The 22,073-nt window shown below is 37.0% G+C and overlaps 1 protein-coding gene across 2 annotated transcripts in view; it reads right to left on the reverse strand.

The window, feature by feature from the left end:
- The window catches only part of FARP1 (FERM, ARH/RhoGEF and pleckstrin domain protein 1), a 2,534,157-nt gene that overhangs the window by 65,820 nt on the left and 2,446,264 nt on the right, over window positions 1-22,073 (reverse strand). For both annotated transcript variants that reach the window (XM_044071307.1, XM_044071308.1), the window contains one exon: window positions 12,331-12,482. In XM_044071307.1, coding sequence (XP_043927242.1) covers window positions 12,331-12,482 — 152 coding nt within the window. The remainder of the gene's footprint in view (window positions 1-12,330; window positions 12,483-22,073) is intronic.

Here is a 22,073-nt window from a genome sequence, read left to right on the forward strand (position 1 = left end):
CTACTGTTTGTACCCCTAACTGCTGTCATCCCTGTCGGGAGAATTGCTCTACTCCACTCCAGTGCTGGCTTAGTTCTTAGAATACTTTCTGCTATTTTATGAATATAATATTCTGTATGATTACTGTTATTCTCCTTGAAGATCTGCAACCAAAATCCCAGTCTCTCCTTTTTTCTTGAGCCCCTCCCTTTCATCATCATCATCCCTTTCCACTTAGAATTATAGGTTTCTAATTGTGCTATGTATAGGAACCTTAACTGTATAATACCCTTCAAATTGGGCAATCCCAATCTGCCCTGTTCTACTGGAAGATTCAGATTATCCCACTTGACTCTTGCTATCTTCTCCTTCCAGATAAAATCCTTCAGCTCTTTATTAATTGCTATCCTCAACTTCTCCGCTGGTTAATAAAAATATACCTGACCTGTGTATGAAACTAATGGGACTAAAAACATTTTAACTGCTTGTATCTTACTATACAGATCCATATAACAAAGCTTCCAGATTCTCATTTTTTGTATTACCTTTTTAGTGTCTTCCCACATATCCTTAGCTGCCACACCAGAATCATTTTTAATCCACACCCCTAAGTACTTCATTATATCATGTCTGAATAAATATGGATATTGCTGGACCAATTCATGCATGGGTACATAATTTACAGCTACTGCTTTTGTTTTAGCTTCATTAATTTTGTATCCTGAAAAGATATGAAACTGTCTTAAAATGCTTCACAACGCTGAAATGTCCTTTTCTGGTTTTGTCAGGTATAATTTTATTTTATTTTATTTTATTTTTTATTTTTATTTTACATTTGTTAACCGGGGGTGTCTGACTGAGCCGAAAAGGCCCTTTTTCAGCAGAGGCCTGGGGAGAAAAACTCCACAAAGAAAAAATTACAGACACATTTAGTTATTTAGACATAATCAGTATACACACAATTACAAGAGACATGTTTTACATTGGTATGTGGCACAAACAGTTACAGTGGAGAGAACAATCAAAAAAATATTAATTTTAAAAATAAAGGTAAGTAATAGATTTGTGGTGTACAGCTGAACTTTGGAATGTAGGTAGAATACATACATAGTACACAGGTACAGTACATACATTGTAGATTAGCCAGTGTATATGAGTAAGATTGAAAAACTATTATCAATTGCTCTAGATTTAGTATGTATATGTTATCCGCTTTCACTAGCCTGGGGAGCAATCATGGCACTGCCAACTTTGCTTGAGATGTTGCCTGATGAGGTCTTTAAAGGAGGCTTTGGATGATGTGTTTTGAATGCTAGTAGGGACAGAGTTCCATTTTTTAGCCACCGAACTACTACATAGTGCATCTCCAAAGGTATTGTAGCTGTTGGTGACTTCTAGTAGTAGTTTGCTTGATGATCTAAGAGGCCTTTTGGCTGAATGATGTTGTACTAGGTTTTTGAGGGCAGGACACTTATTGGGGAGGTAATAGATAGAATGACAGAGGCAGAGCTGATTGTAGGTTAGGAGGTTGGGCAGTTCAAGCCAGTGGAGCTGTCTCAAAGCAGTACAGTGATGAGTTCTATATGAGCAATTTGCAGCAAAGCGGGCAATTCTGTTATAGCAAGCTTCCGTTTTGCTTAGTTCAGTTTTGTTGAGAGTAGTCAGAATGGGAGATGCATAGAGTAGGGTGGATAGAAGTTGGGAGCGAGCAATGGCTGATCTTGTGTTGTTGGTAAGAAATGGTTTGATATGGTACAGTGACCCCAGTTTGGCATGTACTTTTTTAATAGTTAAGTTCAGATGACTATCAAATTTTAGGTGGGAGTCTATGGTTATTACCAATAGCTTAGCCTGTGCCACTGGAGCAATTGGAGTAGCATTTGTGGAGTAGATAGTGAATTGACTGTTAGTGTTTTTGTTAGAACTGGTTATAATCATAAGCTGAGTTTTCTTTGGATTGAGGATAAGTTGGGCTTTGGTAAGGTAGTTTTCAACGTCAGAGAATGCTAGTTGAGTTGTTTGCAGGAGGGTGGGAATGTTTTGTGCAGCACAGATTAAGGTAGTGTCATCTGCTTACTGAATTATAGATGCATGCTGTGTGGAGGTGTGGAGGTCATTTGTGAAGACTGTGAATAGTAGTGGTCCTAAGATAGAACCCTGTGGGACTCCTATAGTTATGGGCAGCTGAGGAGAGAGAGAATTTTCCCATTTCACAGCTTGGTACCTGTCAGTTAAGTAGCTTTGGAACCAGGTAAGAGTGGAATTAGATAGATGATATTGGTTTAGTTTGTTTAGCAGGATTTGGTGTAAGACTGTGTCAAATACTTTGGACATATCCAAAAAAAGAGTTGACACTTGCAGGCCTTCATTTTTGAGATGATTTACTGTGTCTGTGAAGCAGAGGACAGCTGTAGTGGTACTATGGGCAGGTCTGAAACCATGCTGAGTAGGTGACAGGATGTTGCAGTCTAGGAGATAGTTTAGCATCTGGGTATGGATGCATTTTTCTAGGATTTTGGCCACGGGGGAAGAGTAAAGCAATGGGTCTGTAGTTATTAAGTTCAGTGGAGGTCCCGCCTTTATGTATGGGTGTTACATAGGTTATTTTCCAGAGTTTGGGCACATAGTTTTCAACAATTGATCTGTTTATGAGAGTGGAGACTGGGATAGCAATAGCATCTGCTGTAAGTTTCAAGAAATAGCTGGGGAGTAGGTCGGCTGCTGTTGATGAAGTTTTTAGTTTGGAGAGCATGCTTTTGATTGAAGTGGTGGAAACAGTTTTGAGGGTAAAGCTTGTATTAGTGTTATTTGTGTTGGGGGGGATAGTGAGGAAGGAACTGTCCTGTGATACTAAGGATAGAATTGAGTTCACAAAGTGGGAGTTGAATTGTGTTTCGATGGGAACTTTAGTGTCAGGGGTGGTTGGTTTGGGGGTAGCCTTTTGGGTGGATTTTAGTAGCTGGTTTACATTTTTCCAAAATTTTTATGGGTTGTGTTGGTATTTAGTTTGTAATGTTGTGTAGTAGGATTTTTGTCCAGCCTAATGCATTTTTTGCACGTTGCAGTTCTTGGTACTTAGTTAGGATTTGTGTTTCTTTGTTTTTTGATAGTAATGCCAGGCAGTGTCTCTGGCCTTGAGGATTTGTTTGGTTTCTTTACTGAGACAGGGGTTTGTAGAGGTTCTAACCTTGATTTTGCACAATGGAGCGACAGTGTCTATGTGTTGTAAAAATGTTTTGTTGAAATATGCTACAGCCTGGTCAAGTGGGAGGGTTTTAGGGGGTCCAGTCACAGTTACACAGTAAAGTGTTGAGGACCGCAGGAGAGAATTTTTTTGTGTTTCTAGTGGATATATAGTTAGTGGTTTTGCATATGCTTGTTCTACTACGTATAAAGTATATTATGTTGTGGTCACTTAAGGTGTCTGGGAGACTGCCTGTGTGAGGGTACAATGTGGGGTTGCTAGTTAGGACCCAGTCAAGGATGGATTCCCTTTTAGATTTTTATCACACCTAGTTGGAATTTGGACTAGCTGCTGGTAGCCATGGAGATTTATTAGATTACTTGGTGGTTCTGATATACAGGTGAACCAATCTAGGTTGAAGTCCCCCATAATAAGGGTTTCTTGTGAGTATGTGGAAGAACACCAGGATAAGAAGTCTTCAAGGCTAGCAGGTGTATTACCAGGTGGAATATAGATCACAATTGTGGTGATGACCTTTTAGGGTGAAGTTGAAGTTGTGAGATAAGTATGTCCCAATTATTGGGGAGGGTAGGAGTTTGGTAATTGATGGACAGTTAAGTTGGACTTGTAGAGTAAGGCAGTTCCACCCCCTTTACGAAGTGATCTGTCTTGTCTAATGATATTGTAGCCGGTAGGGAGAACTTCTGAGTTAGCTATGTTTTTATTTAGCCAGGTTTCTGTTAAAGCAACTATGTCTGGGGAGCAGTGTGCTATTGTGGCCTGGAGTTCAGGTATTTTATTTTTGATACTTCTAATATTAATATTTAGCATTAAAAGATGGTTGGTTTTGCTGCTGTTGTTGATTTGCCCAGGGATGAAGAAAGTGGGGGTGTTATGTTCTGACATTTGTGTTGGAGCAGTTTGTGTTGGACAGGATGGATTTGGGCCTGGGTTGGGGTGGATATCCCCACTTATGGTGAGCCTGGAGTTAAAATGGTTATACAGATGTTGGAGTTTGGTGAGGAGTGTGAGAAAGTATTGTGTTTTTTTGGAGTAGGAATGAGAGCATATATGTTTAGTTCTGAATTGGTCCGTTATGTAGTTCTTGAATAAGTGTGGGCAGATATTATTATAATGTGTGGTGTCTGTGTATGAGAGTGCATAATGCAGTGTTGTGCTACTAAGTTTAGGAATATTGCTAGAGTGATAACTTGTGGTGTTGTAAAGAATTATGAGAAGACAGACTAGATTTAGTTGTGTGATAATCATGGTTATAAAGTTTATGTTGTTTCTAGGTGGGGGGTCTGAATAGGAATTATAGGGTTGCACTATACGTGGATGGGGAAGTAGTGTGGGTGATGCAAAAAATGCCTAGTGGGAATGAGAGTGATTGGGAGTATTTTGTGTGGAGCAAGTTGGTGTGATTTAATGTGATATGACTTGAGGAGCTGTGATTGGTGGAGGTGATGTGAGGGTGAGCTGTGGGTGTGGCTATGATTACTATAAATGTAGAGGTAGTGGGGGGAGGGAATAGGGGCAGGGAAGGAGAGAGCCCGAGCGTTAACGGAGCAGGGCAGAGCCAGAGCCAACCAAGGCAAGAGAAAAAAGTAAGTATTACTTTACAAATCTGAACACGTTTAAAACAAATTCCTGAGGTCTAATGGCTTACCGGCTAGCAGAATGTAATTGCTGAAGAGCACTTGTGTCCTGGTGGGAGACTAGGAATTTAAAGATGGCTCCATGCTCAGCAGGATTCTAATATAGACTTTGTATTGGGGGAGGGAGATAGCACAAGGGGTGTAAACCAGGTGGAATATAAGATAATATCATCTGCAAATAGCGCCAGCTTTTCTTGACTACCATACCAACTATATCCTTGAATTTCTGAGTCCCTTATTTTCTTTGCCAATGGTTCTAAATATAATGCAAATAACAAAGGGAAAAGATGACACCACTGTATGGTTCCTCTGCTCAAGCAAAAATTATCACAGAGGAACCCATCCACTTTAATTTTCACCGCTGATCCCTCATATATACTCATAATCAGTCTTATAATTTTATCAGGAAATGCAAATGCTGCCATTGCCCTGCTCATAAAGTCCCAGTTTACTCTGTCAAATACTTTTGCTGCATCAAGACCTACCAACAACAGTGGCATTTTCTTACATTATTGTTCCCTCTGGATCATCAACGTTCTGTTAATGTTGTCAAATGTTTGCCTCCCCTCCACAAAACCACATTGATCCATAACTATCAATTTTGGCATCACTTTTGACATTCTTTTAGCCATTATAGAGACAAAGACTTTATAATCATGGTTCAGTATTGAAATGGTTCTGTATGAACCTGGATCTTATGAGTCTTTACCCTCTTTAGAGATTACAGCTACTACCTCTTTCTTCCAGGATGTTGGTACTTCTCATCTTCTTAAAATACTGTTAAGTAAAATCTTCCAGATCTTTGTTAGTTTTTTTCCTTCCTAGCTTCTAAACTTCCATAGGAATACTATCTATTCCCGAGGACTTTCCTGTGGATTGGTTATACATCACCATTTTTATCTCAGCTCCTCCTATCCTGTTAGTAAATAAGCCTCATCTCCCTCTAACCTTGGCATATTTAATTCTTCCATAAACATTTCCATTTGTACCTTTTCTTGATTTCTACATTTATCTGCCTTATACAGACTTCTGCAGAATTTTTGAAACATTTCTAATAACTCTAGAGGATCTCTTGTTATCTTCCATGTTATAAGCTCCCTAAGCTTGGTGACAGCCCTTTCTACTTTCTGTTACCTGAGTCATCATGCTAAAAGTTTTTGTGCTCTAGAGTTATCATCAAAAAGCAGCTGCTTAACAGCAAACTATCTAAACTCATGCATATTTTTGAGGTAATACCTTATTTTCTGTTTAGTATTCTGCAGTTGCTCCCCCTATTCTGCAATGCATTAACATTGTCAGTCCCTCTAAATAATTCTTATTTCTTAACCATATCTCCTTTTATTTTATTTCCACCATATTTTTAAACTCCACTTTAATTTTATCCCATTCCCTAGCTATATTTTTAGAAAAAAAAATATATTTTCTAATAGCTCCTGAATAATGTCTTCAATCCATTTCTTAAATTCCTCTCTTTTCAACAGATAGGTAGGACAGGGCCAGTGTCTAATTTTTATTTCATTACTCTGTGTTTTTATTTTAGTTATTATTGTGCATGATCTGAAATAGTTATTGGGTGCGTAGCGTAACAAGACTTTGAATTAAATGCACATGTTCTTGTGAAATGTAAATTCTGCCTAGCCTAGCCCAGTTTTTGTATCTTGGGGAATAATATGTAAATTTACTCCGAACTCCTAGTACTGAATTCACATCTTCCATGACAACTATTTTCATAACTTTCTTCAAAAATATACCCACCTTTGTTATATTTTCCCTTCTGGGCTCCCTCAGACACAGCTTCACTGATGCAAATCAAATTCTAGTTCCTACCTAAAGGTAGTATTTCTTGCTGAAAACTGATTATTTTTCCCAAATGTTGTTTAAGCTCTATAACAGCAGTTTTAGGTGGAACATAAACAGATGCCAGTAGCCCCTTAGTACTAGAAATCACCCATTATGTTTTTATCCTCTTCTATCACTATTGGAGCCCTTCTTGCAATTAATGTAAGTACTCCTCTTTTCCTGTGTCCCAGATATTCTGCTGAATAACCATCCTGAAAACCTTTCTTTATAAAACTCACATGTTCATTTCTTTCCAAGTGCGTCTCCTATAGCATCATGTGCACTCTACATTTCTTAATATAGTTCACAACTCTTTCTTTTTTGTATTTATGTGTGAGACCACTGACATTTAAAGACATTACAGAAAGTATCACTGTGTTAAAAAGTTATAATTCTCACCTTTTATGTGTAACAGCTTTTTTAAGTGTCTGGTTCCAGATGAGGTTATAAAACTGCAAAAATCAGGGGTCAAAATGAAGAAAAAGCTGGCCAAATATGAGACTGCTCAAGAAAAGAAGTTTAAAAAAATAATAGAATTAAAGGACAGAGATTTAGCTGGAAGGAGCAGACTGTATTAATTTTATGAAAGCACAAATAAGCAACTGGACTGGTATTCCACAGTACCACATGCATATATTGTTTGGCAGGTTAATCTTTTATAGAGTTGTTTCTTGTCACATCTATTTGAGCCTATGCCACATCTTATAAAACTTTTTGTTTTACTGAAAGTCCTCAAAAACACACCCCAATAGCCCCTAAAACTTATTAACTTAATACTAAAACACAAAACTATGTACATCTTCAAATACTGAAGTTTTAAACTCCTAATAGGAACAAGTGTCCCAAACTGACAGCCACACTCACAAACTTGGCTTAACCTAAAAGAAAGGTTACCCATGCAAACACACATGCTACAGACTGTGCTTCTATTAAGTGGTGTCTGGTTTTGTCTTATCTTTATAGCTCTCCCAGATGGAACACAAATGTTTTCAGAAAACATTATATCCTAGACATTTCTTTTTATCAGATTGTCTCTATGGAGACTTGGGGACCAGATACAGAGTTGCTACTAAGCATACATTTATTTACTAGAAAAGTGTTCTTTTTCATTTACTTGCTTTCTCTTAAAACCTGTCACCAGATCAATACAAGGTCCTTAATCCAGTCATTCCCCTATGTAAGAATGAGGAAAAACGCATCATTTTTTCTTCTGTCATGCTCTTTTGACCAGACTTCTACACTGCATTGCCTACATTTCTTAAAACTGAACAAGGAGAAAGAGAAAAGAAGGGAGAAAGAGAAAAAAGAGCACCTGGTTACATCAGTAACCCCATTACACTTAAAATAACTGAGAAAACTTTACAGCATGCAAAGAAAACCATGCAGTATAAAAATATTACTATTAACAAAACAAAATGTTGTTTTATTTGCAGTTAACTTTCTCTCTCTTCTTCTCCCCTCTCTCCTACGTATTTTTACAAACATTAATGTCATGAAGTAGGACAGATGCTTTAGAGTCACCTAGAAGTTTAACAAAGTCCAAAAAAGTCCAATATTTCCAGATTTTCTTGTTTTGTTATGTTTCATAAAAATAGTTATCTGTAATCCCATATTTGTCAATTTCCAAGTTACTGGTTTTATTCCTGTTCATCTCCATCTCCCAAATCCAGTCTCTACTTCATTTTCAACATGCTCATAATTATTCTAGTCAACCACATACTCATAATTATTCTAGTCAACTGTTTTGCTTTTTAACTTCTCTCAAGCATATTCCATTGAAACATGAGAAAATGTTTCACTGGCACAGTCGCTCTGTGATCTTTGTTACCAGACGAACAAGCAGCACAATCTCCTACTGTTTCACCACTCACTTTTGTTGGACAAACTTCTGTATTTCCTCCTTAGCATGTACTGCATCAAAAATGATTTTGTCATTCTAGGAAAGAATATTATGAAGATAGCTGAGTACAGCAGTTTGAATCTCATGCCTGCTTCTCGACATTCCCTGAAGAGTGGAATAAATTTACTCTTCTTCTTCTGTCTGGTGTACAGTAAGTAACTGCCTTCCACAAGCACTCTGCTGTCTCCCACTTTTAGTACTTTGTCCTTCTGCCATAGTTTTTTCAGAATCAATTCCTTCTGCTAATAGGATTGCACTTTTACTATTAAAGGTCTAGCTTGCTTTATCATACCCAGGTTTGGAGCATACATATGATGTGCCCTTTCAGTTAACAACTCCTACTGTGGAATACCAGTCCAGTTGCTTATTTGTGCTTTCATAAAATTAATACAGTCTGCTCTTTCCAGCTAAATCTCTGTCCTTTAATTCTATTATTTTTTAAACTTCTTTTCTTGAGCAGTCTCATATTTGGCCAGCTTTTTCTTCATTTCGACCCCTGATTTTTGCAGTTTTATAACCTCATCTGAATATCTGTTTAAAGCTTCTTCTATTTTTTCCAGCCTTTTGTTATTTGAGTTGATATACTCCATTAGTGTTTTGTTTATTTTAATCAGCTCTGTGCACAGTTGTCTTATACTTTCCTCTAGGTTACTGGAAGTCACATCTGGAACTCACATATTATCTTTATCCCAAATTGCTTCTTACTGTTTCTCTTATAGGCTCCACACAGTCACACACTTATAAAGTATTACTTGCAAAGAAGTCTGGGCATCTAATGGTCTTTATGAACAAATCATGTCCTCTCTACATCTTAAATTCCATATGGTCTCATATTCTTCTGAGAGACAATACAGACTCAACTTATTCACTTTTTTGTAGTGAATCTCATGAATCAATAGCTTTAGACAGAACCTCCTACCGAAACTTATTAGAAGAGCTAAAAGTGTTACTTTCTATTAAAAAATATACAAAGAGTAAAAAGTGCATTAAAGGGTCTGAAGTATATCAAATGACTGTGCTACTGATCCAAAGGAGGACTACAGAAATCCTCCCATGGGCAGATAAACAAGCTCAAGATCTTAAGAATAATATTAGTAGCCTGCCAGGCTATAAGACTGATGAGGGCAAAATGAACAAAGTAACTGAGGAACTTTAAAGTTACCCCAGTTATCAAAAACTATTTAAAGTTGAGATGTATACAGTACGTGGAGAAAGAATGGTCACTAAAATAAAGGGTACTACTACGAGGAAACTGAAGCTTACTCCATGTGGGATACATTTGGAGCTAATACAAAAAACTATATACTGGATATCCAGCTATGGATTTGCTATTGATGGAAACTGGCACTTTTCTGGGAGTTCTAAATCTACCTAGAATAATCCAAATGCAGGCTCATTCTTTGCTGGTTGACAATACAGCGTACGTTGTTGAACAGATTTTGAAAAAAACAGAAAATGTGAAAATACCCTTAGGCCCAGATGGCCTACCTTTAGAAAAACATTTGCTTCTGAAGGAGACATTTAATGAGAATTTTGCATATTGGAGGCATGCAATCATATTTTCATACTGACTGAAAACTACAAACTGTTCACTGTGATTCTGGCTAGGAGACTGGCACAGTTTCTTTTTAGATTGATTCATTTAGATCAGACTGGTTTTGTAGAAGGGTGTACTAGACTTTTTAACCTCATAAAACACGGTTTCCCCTCTATTAGTTGTGAGTGGATGCACAGAAAGCATTCCAGTGTGTGAACTGGACATCTTTTTAAGGAGTCATTGCACATGGTTTTCCCAGATAAGTTTTTGCAAATCTTATTCACTTTATATGGATGGCTCTGCAAAAATAAAAAAAATGCAGCCAAGCTTTCTAAAGAAATGTTCCTTTTAATGGATATTAGATAGGCGTGCCCCCTTTCCCTTCTTCTATCTGCCTTATACTTAGAGACACTGGAAGCAAGAATAACAGAATCCCTTGAAAAGGGATACTGTATTAAGGAACAGCAAATTAACACCTTTCCGTATGCAGATAGTGTATTAGTTAACCCAGTTGACTCAGCGAAAAATCTGTCTGCTCTATTCCAAGAGCTGTGTAAATTTGAGAAATATTCTGAATAAATAATAAGTTATAAAAATGCATTAAAAACAAAAGCAATTAAACACCTTAATTGTTCTAATCTGTTGATGTACAGTCTACAATTTTCTAACAAACTGTATGAATAAGTATAACTTGCTTGTTGGACAAACACGAAGTAAAGCCTTTTTTCAGAGATGGAAGGGTATACATTTAATTTTCGTGCAAAAGGTGAAAGTAAGCATAGTAATATGAAAGTATAGAGGCATGTCAAATAACATTTAGTAGAAGAAGGGGTAACAGGAAGGAAGCATAGGAAGAAGGGGACAGATGTAGTGGTGGGGTAATAGAAGATGAAGTATGAAGAACTGAAAAAGCAGATGAATTCTCAGAAAGTGTTGGGGAAATATGTGTAAAGCAGAAGAGAAATTGGATAAAGGTAACTGAGACATGTGACCAGGACTTGAGATGGCAAAATAAATAAAGAGCAACATAAAAGGGGCAGAAGGGGTTAACGGGGGGGGGTTAAATTAAGTTAAGATGCCAATTTAGTTGTTAGGTAAAAAGGTTGAAAGAGTGCTTAAGGGTAAAAAGATAAGGGGACAAGAGATTACAGACAGTCAAGAGTATTCAACATATTTTATGTGTACTGAAATGGAAGACATTACAGCTCATGAGCAAAAAATGTTATTGGTGATCTAGGGTTGACTGTAAGCTAACCTGGAGATACACAGGAGCAAAGCCATTTATTTGTTATGTGAAGCTTTAGCTGATTGGAAGCTTTTGCATTCTGTACTGATTTAACGGATACAGAGAAGAGATTTCATAGTTTAGCGATTCAGTTGGAGTACAAGCAGTCATATGTAGCACTGTAAGATTTGGTTTTAGTGAGTAGTGATTTATCTTTAGAGGATAAAGTTCTACTGGGGGAATAGTGTTGTATGATGCTGACAGTTGGACAGTTTTCAGACCCACAGACAAGTTTGCGAACTGTAGTAAGCTGAAATAGTGCTAGGTAGTGTAACATTTCTAACCAGATTCGTTCTTTGAGTGCCAGGCAGTGATGTATTCTACACTGAAGGTTTTCACCAATTTTGGCAGCTATGTTGAGTACTGTCTCAAGTTTAGATAACAGTGTGACTTGAAAGTTAGTAAAACTAGAGACAACGTAAAGGAGAGATGGCAGTAGAACAGTTTTCTGGCTGTGTCAGTGAGATAAGCTTTTGCTATTTTTATGGAACCTAGTTTTTGGTGTGTGTGTGTGTTTTTTAACTGCATATGATATGTGGTGGTCAAATTACAACTGGCCATCTATAACAATAGTAATGTAGACTGTCACTTTTCTTACACTTGCAAATCCAGTACCAATAAAGATATCTGCCAGCTCGAACAAAACTGGTACACAGATAAGGATATGGGATCTTCTTCCATGTCCCACATGCAGCCTTCCAAACTGGGAAAAAATAAGGATATGTGATCCTCTTCAATGCCCCATATGCAGTCATGGAAGTTTATTTCTTTTACTTTTTAATACAGCTACAGTCAAATGTCCACGTTTTAAATCTGATAACTTTTTACTGCTAAGCATTTTAGCATATGCTATTTCATAGACTGCACTACAAAAGTTTATTTATTTTTTCCGCTGAAACAGACCCAAAGCCCCACAGCAACACTGAAATGCAAGAAAAACAGACCTACCTCTCAAATGTGTATTCACTTTCAGCTCTGAAGTAGTACACATGAGATTTGAACTGTAACTTGAAGACATAGTCTTTGTGAATGTTCTCAGATTCAGAAGGAATCGTAATTGAATATCCCAGCAAAGGCAAACTGGCAAGTGGATGACTGTCCTATAATGAGAGAAGACAGGGAGAGACTTTGTTAATAAACTGGAGGAAATCTCAAAAGATACATGTGATTAATGCCACCACACTATGAACAAGCACTACATAGTCTTAACTGCATTCAAAACATTTTCTATTTTCTAAAATATTGAATATTCTAGACAAAGAGAAAAAAGCAAAATGAGCCAGATACCTTTGCTCTGTTTACAGTTCCTTTGTACAAATGGCCATACAACGTGTATATGATACTCAGAACAAGAGTAATTAACGAACACTGTGCTGAGCACATTTTAGATTTTACACAAAATAAGCTGCAAATTAGATGTGGACAAACTTGTGACTAATGTTCTTAAGCCACATTTACAGAAATAAACAAAGAAAGCCTTAAGCATACTTGGCTCCAAACAAACAGAAGTCAAATGCCAGAGCTACTCTGCAGCACACAAAGTCACTTTGTGTCACTTGCATGAAGTGTCATCTTCTGGCAATAAAGCTGTTTTAGCTTGCATGCCAGGTATGAAAGGTATCATGCATGTGTGATACTTTGATTGGCTGGGTTTGCTGTCATTTTTGAACCAACAAAATAACAAGGCTGTATCATCCATGGTGAATTTACACTACGCTTTGGTGGTTTGCTATTTTTTGCCCAAGATCTGCAATATTTTTACTATAGTCTTTTTATACTTGTAGTTTATAAACCAAAAATAAAGTGTTTTTACTTTTACTCTTAAGGGGATATTGCATGCTTGCACACAGAACATAAAATGTATCTTAAGGTTATAAAAAAATAGTGAAGCTGGTCTGGATCCAAAAAATAGCTGTATCGTATGTTTCATGTCAAAATACTGAAAATTACCAAAAGTACAAAGTTACATAAACTAATCTGAATGCAGGTTATTATGGTAATAACTGACGATGTGGGTGTGGTATATTGAAGATTTACCCATGGTTGGTGTGGTTCAATCATGACGGCGAAGCCCGAGTGATTAAACAAAGCCAACCATGGGTAAATCTTCAATATACCACACCATGGAATTGGTTATTGCTATTATACAATGACATTATTTAAGAAAAAAATACTTTTCTTAAATAATGTCATTGTATAACAGCACTGTGGTGGTCTTTCACTTTTCCCTTGATATCCTGGAGCATTGCTGATTATGGCGCATGCATAAGGGACTTGCGTTCCTACGCTTTTGAAGTACACCAGTGCTGTGTGAAGAAGCAACAGAGAAAGGAATACCTCCGTTGTTTTTTTTTTTTTTTTTTTTTTAATTAAATAAGAAAGAAACCAGGAGAATTTTAACATACAGGAGAGATAGGACACAGAAAATAAAAGGATAATCATGTACATTTATTTAATTTTGTATAACGTAACTGACTATTCTTTTATTTTTTCTCTGTTCCGTCTCTGTCATTCGTTTTTGGTCTCCAGTTTTTGTGAGCTTATTTTAAAAAATGAAATAAATGTAACATTTTTTTTCTAGCATATATTAATGGAAAAATGTCCGGGTGACCGGACCTTTTTCCATTGGTATATGCTCAGATTTACAATATATTTGGAATAGTTCTAACAGTTAAAGGGACATATTTTCACAGTTGGCAATGGTATTTGAATATGAGTGTCCTGCAGCAATTAGAGGTTTAACTAAGTTGGGATGTGTTTGGAGAACATAAAGCAATTTTTGGGACATAGTGTTATACGATGCTGTTTAGAGCTGGGTAGTTTTCAGGCTTTTAAATGAGATTGTGCACCATGGTAATTGTAATTAAGAGTTAGGTCATATGCCAGTTCCGGCCATATTAAGTTCCTTGAGAGTTACAGTGGTAGGGTCTACAGTGTTGACTGATGACTATTGTAGCAATTTTACAGTTTTAATAACGAGGCTTGGATATTAGTGAAATTTGGAGCAGAATAGAGCATGGATGACAGAAAGAGTGTGGAAGCAATGTGTTCTCTAGATGCGCCAGTTACATAATCTCTGATGATGGTAGTTAGATTTCACCAGCTAATCAACACCACCACCAAGTAATTCTGTTTGGTTTACAGTTTGACCATAGTAAAAAAAAAAGGGTAAATAGTGTCACTTTAGTTTTTATGGAGAACATCTTGCTATGAAGTGACAATGCTATTTGCTGCCCCACTGTGCTGCCCAGGGTGTATATCTCAGAAGGAGTAAATTTACTTGTGTTCAAACCACCTTCTGTGTAATAAAAAAAAATGTAGGCATGATCCTTTATCCCAGTGGAAGTTAAATTGTTGTTTTATAAAAGGCTACTCTGTTACTCATTGGGAAGACCTTGGCAAGGCACTGTACCAAACTGATGCAATGACGCTTTATAAAATTAACTGTAGAATGGGCAGTTTATGTATTTTCTGAAGTGACTCCACACTTAATTTAAGTTCTATCTGGTCTTAGCCATGATGTCAAGTTAGTTCTAACCCTAACCCCCTTGCCACCCAACGACATTAGGGTTAGGGTTACCGTTCACCCTAACCCTAATGTATGCATGCTGTCACTGGCAAATCTGCATGGCAGTCAATCATGCATCATTTGCATATGACATTCCGGCCATTTGGCATATCAATCTTGCAGGCCATGCCCACTTCTGTGCTGTCTGACAGGGGGTTATTTCAATACAACATAACTAAAAATGTTTAAGGTGAATTTGTAGAGAAACTCTAGTAACTTTAAGGGATGGTGGTTTGATTTGGTGGAACACATTAGGAGGTGGATTTGGGCTATAGCAGGTGGTTTGGGAGGTAAAAGTAGGTTGTATAGAATTGTAAAGAAGTGGGTTTGAATGTGAGGGTTGGGGTAAGGGGTGTTTAAGAGGTCATGCAAAGACAGTAGTAGAGAGAATAAAGGGTGAATGATAGTGGAGGTTTGTGGTGGTGGTAGGCGGACTTGGTAAGAGAAATAAGATGACTAATGTGAGAAGGTGAAGCACTTTTGTTACTGGAACACCTGTGAAATTGTTTGTGTTTTAACTGGAGTTGATAAGGAAGGTGTTGAAAGTAGTGGAATACTGGTAACAGTGAGGACACTAGAAGTGTAAGTAGGTGTGCATGAGTGGTGGGAGGATCATTGTGAAGAAAAGAAGAAATGTACAAATGCAACGAGTTTTGCAGGTACAGTTTGAGGGAATACTGAGAGAGAAATGGGTGTTATACATGTGTTAACATACTATCTGAGGTTCACATATAAACTGTGTGTCCTGTTTCTGGTGGGGGGGTGATATATAAACACAGACAACCCAAGGAGTCGCTGGGGATGGCAGCAGGGAAGAGTGAAGCAGGCAACACATAACATGAAGCTGCTGCTTCACAATACTGCTAATTTTTATAACCAGTTTTGACTCTTATTTTGACATCAGCTGCATTTCTGCATAGTTTGTTGCCATAGTGACCCAGGTTGTGGCTGGAAAAAAGTCCCCTAGATCAGCTCACTGACTAACTACATAATTACAAGTGGTTATGTTACTGAGGTGTCCACAAGTTGCAACTTCAATCCCTACTGAAAAGGTGATGACACAGTAAAGAAACAATAACCATCTCTCTGGGATTCTACCTGAGAGAAAAATGATCACTGCCCTATGTCCTATATGCAGTCAGACAAGTACAGTAGTTAAACCCTTTTGCTAGACAACTCCAGACTGAGAGACCTGGCACAGATTTGTTCTATGATGATCCTGTCACTGCTGTCTAACCTTTCCTACAGCAAATCCAGTACATCTGTATTGCTTGTTCAAATTTCGCAAAGATAGTTTTAACCCAGCAGGGAAAATGCATTTCTCATTCCATCAGGAGGCCTAGGGCAGACAAGAGTATGTGGATGGAAAAGCTTCTTATTATTAACAAACTAATAACTCTATGGACTGCCAAATCTTGACAGAAGGACAACTACATTTGTATATACCATAATGCAGGACACTGTCTTTACAACCTGAACATTTTATTTTATTTATTTATTTTATTTTACATTTGTTGACCGGGCTAGTCTAACTGGATATATGTCCATTTTCAGTAGAAGCCCGGGGAGAAAAGCTCTAAGATAAACTAAGTGAGAAAATAAAAACTTAAAAATCATTTTAACATAGGACTAGAAGAAGAATAAGACATATTGAGATATACATTGCAAATTACAAAATAAAACCTTGGAAGGATAAAAAGTAATAAGGTAACTGTGTAGCTGCATACATTATGTACTATGCTTCTAGCAGGTTATAATATGGAAATCAGAGAGGACAAAGCAAAGAGCTTTAGTGCTAGAATATTTGTAGTAAAGTAGTATGAAAAGGAGGTAATTATACAATAAAGAAGGACAAGTGATGAAAGAGTAATTATGTAAAATATGCAACTAGAGTATAGAAGAAAGAAAAATCTTCTGTAATGAGAATTTAGAGAGACAGAGGATAGTATGGCTAGAGAGAGAGACTTTGTTTAGTAGTAAAGAACTTTGTTTATTAGTAAAGAAAACGTATTTGTTCTAGAGTAGTGTAAAAGGTGGTATTTATATGTTAAGAAAATAAAATATTACATATGTAGTCAATAGTAGCAGAAATTTAGGTAAATCTTGTTGGCTAGATGCCTAGTCTGGTTTAGAACAGGGGCACAGCCAGTGTGTTGTTAGGTAAAGTTTCAGTTTGTTTTTAAAAAGTGAGGGAGAGGGGAGAGAGGAAAGATCACTGGGGAGAAGATTCCAAGTTTTTCCAACAGCATTAGAAAAGAGAGATTCTCCAGCCTTGTTATTGAGTTTAGAGGTATGTACAAGGTTTTTGTGAGAGGAACGCAGGGATTTCAGATTTATATATGGTGTGATGAGGGTGGATAGAACAGGAGTAGAGGAAGGTTTATAAAGGGTTTTATGGGCAATGGTTACTCTTGTCTGCCCTAGGCCTCCTGATGGAATGAGAAATGCATTTTCCCTGCTGGGTTAAAACTATCTTTGTGAAATTTGAACAAGCAATACAGATCAAATGTACTTTTTTATAGTTCTTTTCAAGGGCCACACCTGTCTCGTTAGTCTTCTCTGATGTCAGCAAAGGGTGATCATATGGTGTGAAGATCTCTAAATTCCCCAGATCTAAACACAAGTCTGACAAAGGGGATTTGATGGGAAGACCTAAGAAGGAAACATAAGTGCCACTTACCCCTCGCCCTTCTCTCTTTTTATCTCAAATAAGAAACAAAGGTGGAAGGAATGCAGATGTGCTTAAAATATGGAGTTACAGCAACTGTCAACAACATAATCAAACTGTGTCTTTGGGGCAATCTCATCCAGAAGATCATTAAGTCTTGAAAAAGCAGAAACAAATTACAGCTTGGGATGGATAGAGGAAAGAGCAATTATAATGTGTCAGGGCAGCAGACCATGCAAGACATTTCTCCTGACTCATGCTGGCTCTGCTCTGAACATCAAACTTGTAATGTTTATAAAAAGTGTGATAAGTGTAACCAGAATGCAGAAGTACGAATGCCCAGCAAAGACCACTCCACTCTTCAAGCAGTATACAGACTGACATGAATAAGGGATTTCCTTGCCTGCTTACAAACTCTAAAAAATTTTATGATCCAACCAAAAATAAAATGGGCTGTTAGAATAGGTTTGTCCTGCTCTAATTTGAGGACAGGACTGTAACTGGACTGATGACAATATACCATCCTAGAGATATGATAGTCTTTCAAAATATAAAATAGTTAATAAAATACCATCCTACATAAATAATACTTCAAAGTCCTTATAACATTGTTTTTTTTTAAACAAGAAACATCTTTATTCAATCATTTATGATATAGGCAATCATACATTTATATAAATGAAAACGAACCATAATGACATAATTCCAGCTGCAAGCATTTTACATCACAAACCATACTGGCATAATCCTACTTAAAAACATTATACACTACTTATAATCTACCAATCATTATCAGTCAAGCATTACATAGCTCATTCATGTCTTGCATTCTTTTAAACCTCACTCCTCCTCTGTATGTATTGTTCCCACAATTCCCATTTTTCTTATATAATTTGTTCCTACATTTTTTAAAGATCCTAATTCCAGTTATTTTATCTCTGTTACTATATTCATTACTTCTAGTACAGCTGGTGTAGATTTTGATTTCCATTTCCTAGAATTGATTTTTTTTGGCAGCCACCATAATAAGACTCAGCAAGGTCTTATGTCTAGGCAATTCCAATTCTGTATCATACCTCAGAAAAATCATCTCCCTAGTTAACACCAATTTAGTCACCCAGTATTTCTGACACAGTAGTCTGCAGTGAATCTTTAAAGTCTACAAACTCAATACACTCCCACAAAATATGTTCAAGTTATGTCTTTCTTTCCTATCTCACCTCCAACAATTGCTGTCTACCTGAGGAAAAATTATCTGGAGTCTACTTGGGGTATAAAAAATATCTATGTAAACATTTCCAAGCAAAACCCTACATTTTCTACATTTTGTTGCATACTTGGGCACATGCATATATCCCCCCACTGTTTATTTGTGAACTGCTTATCCAGTTTCTCTTCCCTTTCCTTTCTAACCTCATCTGATTGATTCTTATATTTATCATGTAATATTTTATATGCTCTACTCATATTCATTTTTCATGGCAGCTTCTGTTCTAGATTCTACTAAAATCTCTAACAGTGCTGGTCTTTCATTCAGACCCCTCTATTTCTTTCTCTTTGTCTATACTCTGATATCAATCCTTGATAGGGAAGACAATCTCTAACCTACAGTCCAAATAACTTCTTGTCATCTTCCCATTCTATTATCTTTCTCTCTCTAGTTATTTTCTCCCAATACCTTGGTTCCTTTGCCAGTTTTCTCCATTAAATTCCAGCTCCTCTTGCCTTTTGTCTTTATTCCTAATTGCAGACATCCCTATTGGCAGAGTCTACTTTCTCCATTTCCGTGTTGGCTTAGTTCTTAGAATAACTACTGCTACTTTATCTTTAATAATCTAACATTGTGTACGAGTATTCTTAATTTCCTTAAAGATTTGCATCTAAAATCCCAATCTCTCCTTTTTGCTTGTGTTTACCCTTGTTTCATCATCATCCATTTCCACTTTGCATTATAGGTTTCTGCTTGTGCTATGTATAGGAGCGTTAACTGTGTAGCTCTGAAATACCCCATTCAAATTGGGTAATCCCAATCCGCCTTGTTCTATTGGAAGAATCAACTTATCCCATTTGACTCTTGCAGTCTTCCTTCCCAGATAAAATCATTCAGCTATTTATTAACTGCTATCCACAACTACTCTTCTGGTTGACAAAAATATGCCTGACCTCTGTATAAGACTAATGGGAGTAAAAACATTTTAACTGCTTGTATTTTACTATCCATATCCATATAACAAAGATTCCAATTTCTCAAGTTTTGTATTATCTTTTGTTTAGTCTCTTCCAACATATCCTTAGCTGCCACACCAAAATCATTTTAATCCATATTCCTAAATACTTCATTTTATCATGTCCCCATAAATATGGATATTGCTGAACCAATTCGTATGTGGGTACACAATTTACCGCTATTGCCTTTGTTTTAGCTTCATTAGTTTTATATCCCAAAAAGATTTAAAAGTGTCTCAAAATGTTCCTAAACACTGTAATGTCCTTCTCTGGTTTTGTCAGGTATAAAATAACATCATCCGCAAATACAGCCAGCTTTTCCTGACTACCATACCAATTATATCTTTGAATTTCTGAGTCCCTTATTTTCTTTTTCAATAGTTCTAGAGCGTCTTCTGCGTGGAGACATGCATGAATGGGTGTACCTTCGTTGAAGGTTGTGCATCAGGGCTGGTAACTCGGTACGTAAAAATCAAATACCAATCATTAGTGGACCGGAGTTCCACTGTGGCGACCCCTAACTGGGAAAAGCCGAAAGACACAACAACAAAGGGGAAAGAGAAAACCCCTAATGGCTCCAACCCCTAATGGCTCCTCTGCTCAAGCAGAAAGTATCATAGTGGACCCCACCCACTTTAATTTTCACCTTTGATCCCTCATATATCCTCCTAATCAACTCCCATCTTACTTCATCAAATGCTTTCTCAACGTCAAGACCCACCAACAACACTGGTATTTTCTTACATTCTGCTTCCATCTGGATCATCAATGTTCTGTTAATGTTGTCAAATGCTTGCCTCCCTTTCACAAAAGCACAATGATTCATAGCTATCAATTTTGGCATCACTTTTGCCATTCTTTCAGCCACTGTAGACATAAACACTTTATAATCATGGTTTAGTATTGAAATGGGCCTGTATAAAGCTGGATCTGATAGATCTTTACCCTCTTTATGTATTACAGCTATCACCACTTTCTTCAAGGATGTTGGTACTTTTCCTCCTCTTAAATACTATTAAACAAACCTTCCAGATCTTCTTATCAATTTTTTCCCTCCTAGCTTCCAAACTATTACAGGAATACCATCTATTCCTGGGGACTTTTCTGTACATTATCACCATTTTTATCTCATCTCCTCCTATCCTGTTATTAATTGAGCCTCATCTACCTGGCACATTTAATTATTCCGTAAACATTTGCATTTGTACCTTTTCTTGTTTTCCATATTTCTCTGCCTTATACTGACTTTCACAGAGTTTCCAAAATATTTCTAATACTTTTAGTGAATCTCTTTTTACCTTTCTTTGTTATAGGCTCCCCAAGCTTGGTGACAGCCTTTTATACTTTCTGTTGTCTGAATCATTGTGCTAAAAGCTTTGTGCTCTAGAATTATTATCAGAAAACAGCTGCTTAACAGCAATCTTTCTAAACTCATGCATATTATCATGGTAATCCCTTATTTTCTGTTTACCATTCTGCAGTTGCTCCTCTTCTTCTTCTGTCAGATTCCCCCTATTCTGCAAAACTTTAACATTTGTTAGCCCTCTAAATAATTCTTGTTACTTCTTAACCATATCTCCACTTCTTTAATTTTCACCCTATTTTTAAACTCAAATTTAATTTTATCCCACTCTCTAACTATATTTTCAGAAGAAATTTCTATCTTCTCTAATAGTCCTGAATAATTTCTGCTACTCATTCCTTAAATTTCTCTCTTTTCAACAGAGAGGCGGGAAAGCACCAGTGTTTCATTTTTGTTTCATTAGCATGTGCTTTTATTTTAGTTAATATTGGTGCGTGATTTGAAATAGTTATTGAGTGCGTATCAAGACCTTCAATTAAATGTGCATGTTCCTGTGAAATGTAAATTCTGTCTGCCTAGCCCGATTTTTATATCTTGCGGAATAATATATAAATTCACCATGGTACTTTTCCCTTATCATGGCAACAGGTCACCACACACAGTGAATATTTCAGCTGCATGACTGCAGATGTAATTTGTCAACATCTGCTTGTTTCCTAACAAACTGACAGTCATGTATGATTGCAGGTATCAATGCTGTGTAGACAGGGATGTCAGACTAAATCTGTTTTGCACTTCAGGTGATGAGGCCCATGCTAAACCTCTCTGCATCCATTTTGTTACAGCACCTTCTTCCAGCTGTCTCCCATGATCTCCTCTGAGACATCTGCCTCTTTCACAATCCCTGTCTTTTTCCTTTGAGACTT

Source organism: Protopterus annectens, chromosome 5.part0 (genome assembly GCF_019279795.1).
Source record: "Protopterus annectens isolate FY-2018-M chromosome 5.part0, PAN1.0, whole genome shotgun sequence".
In the NCBI taxonomy this organism is placed as follows: domain Eukaryota; kingdom Metazoa; phylum Chordata; order Ceratodontiformes; family Protopteridae; genus Protopterus; species Protopterus annectens.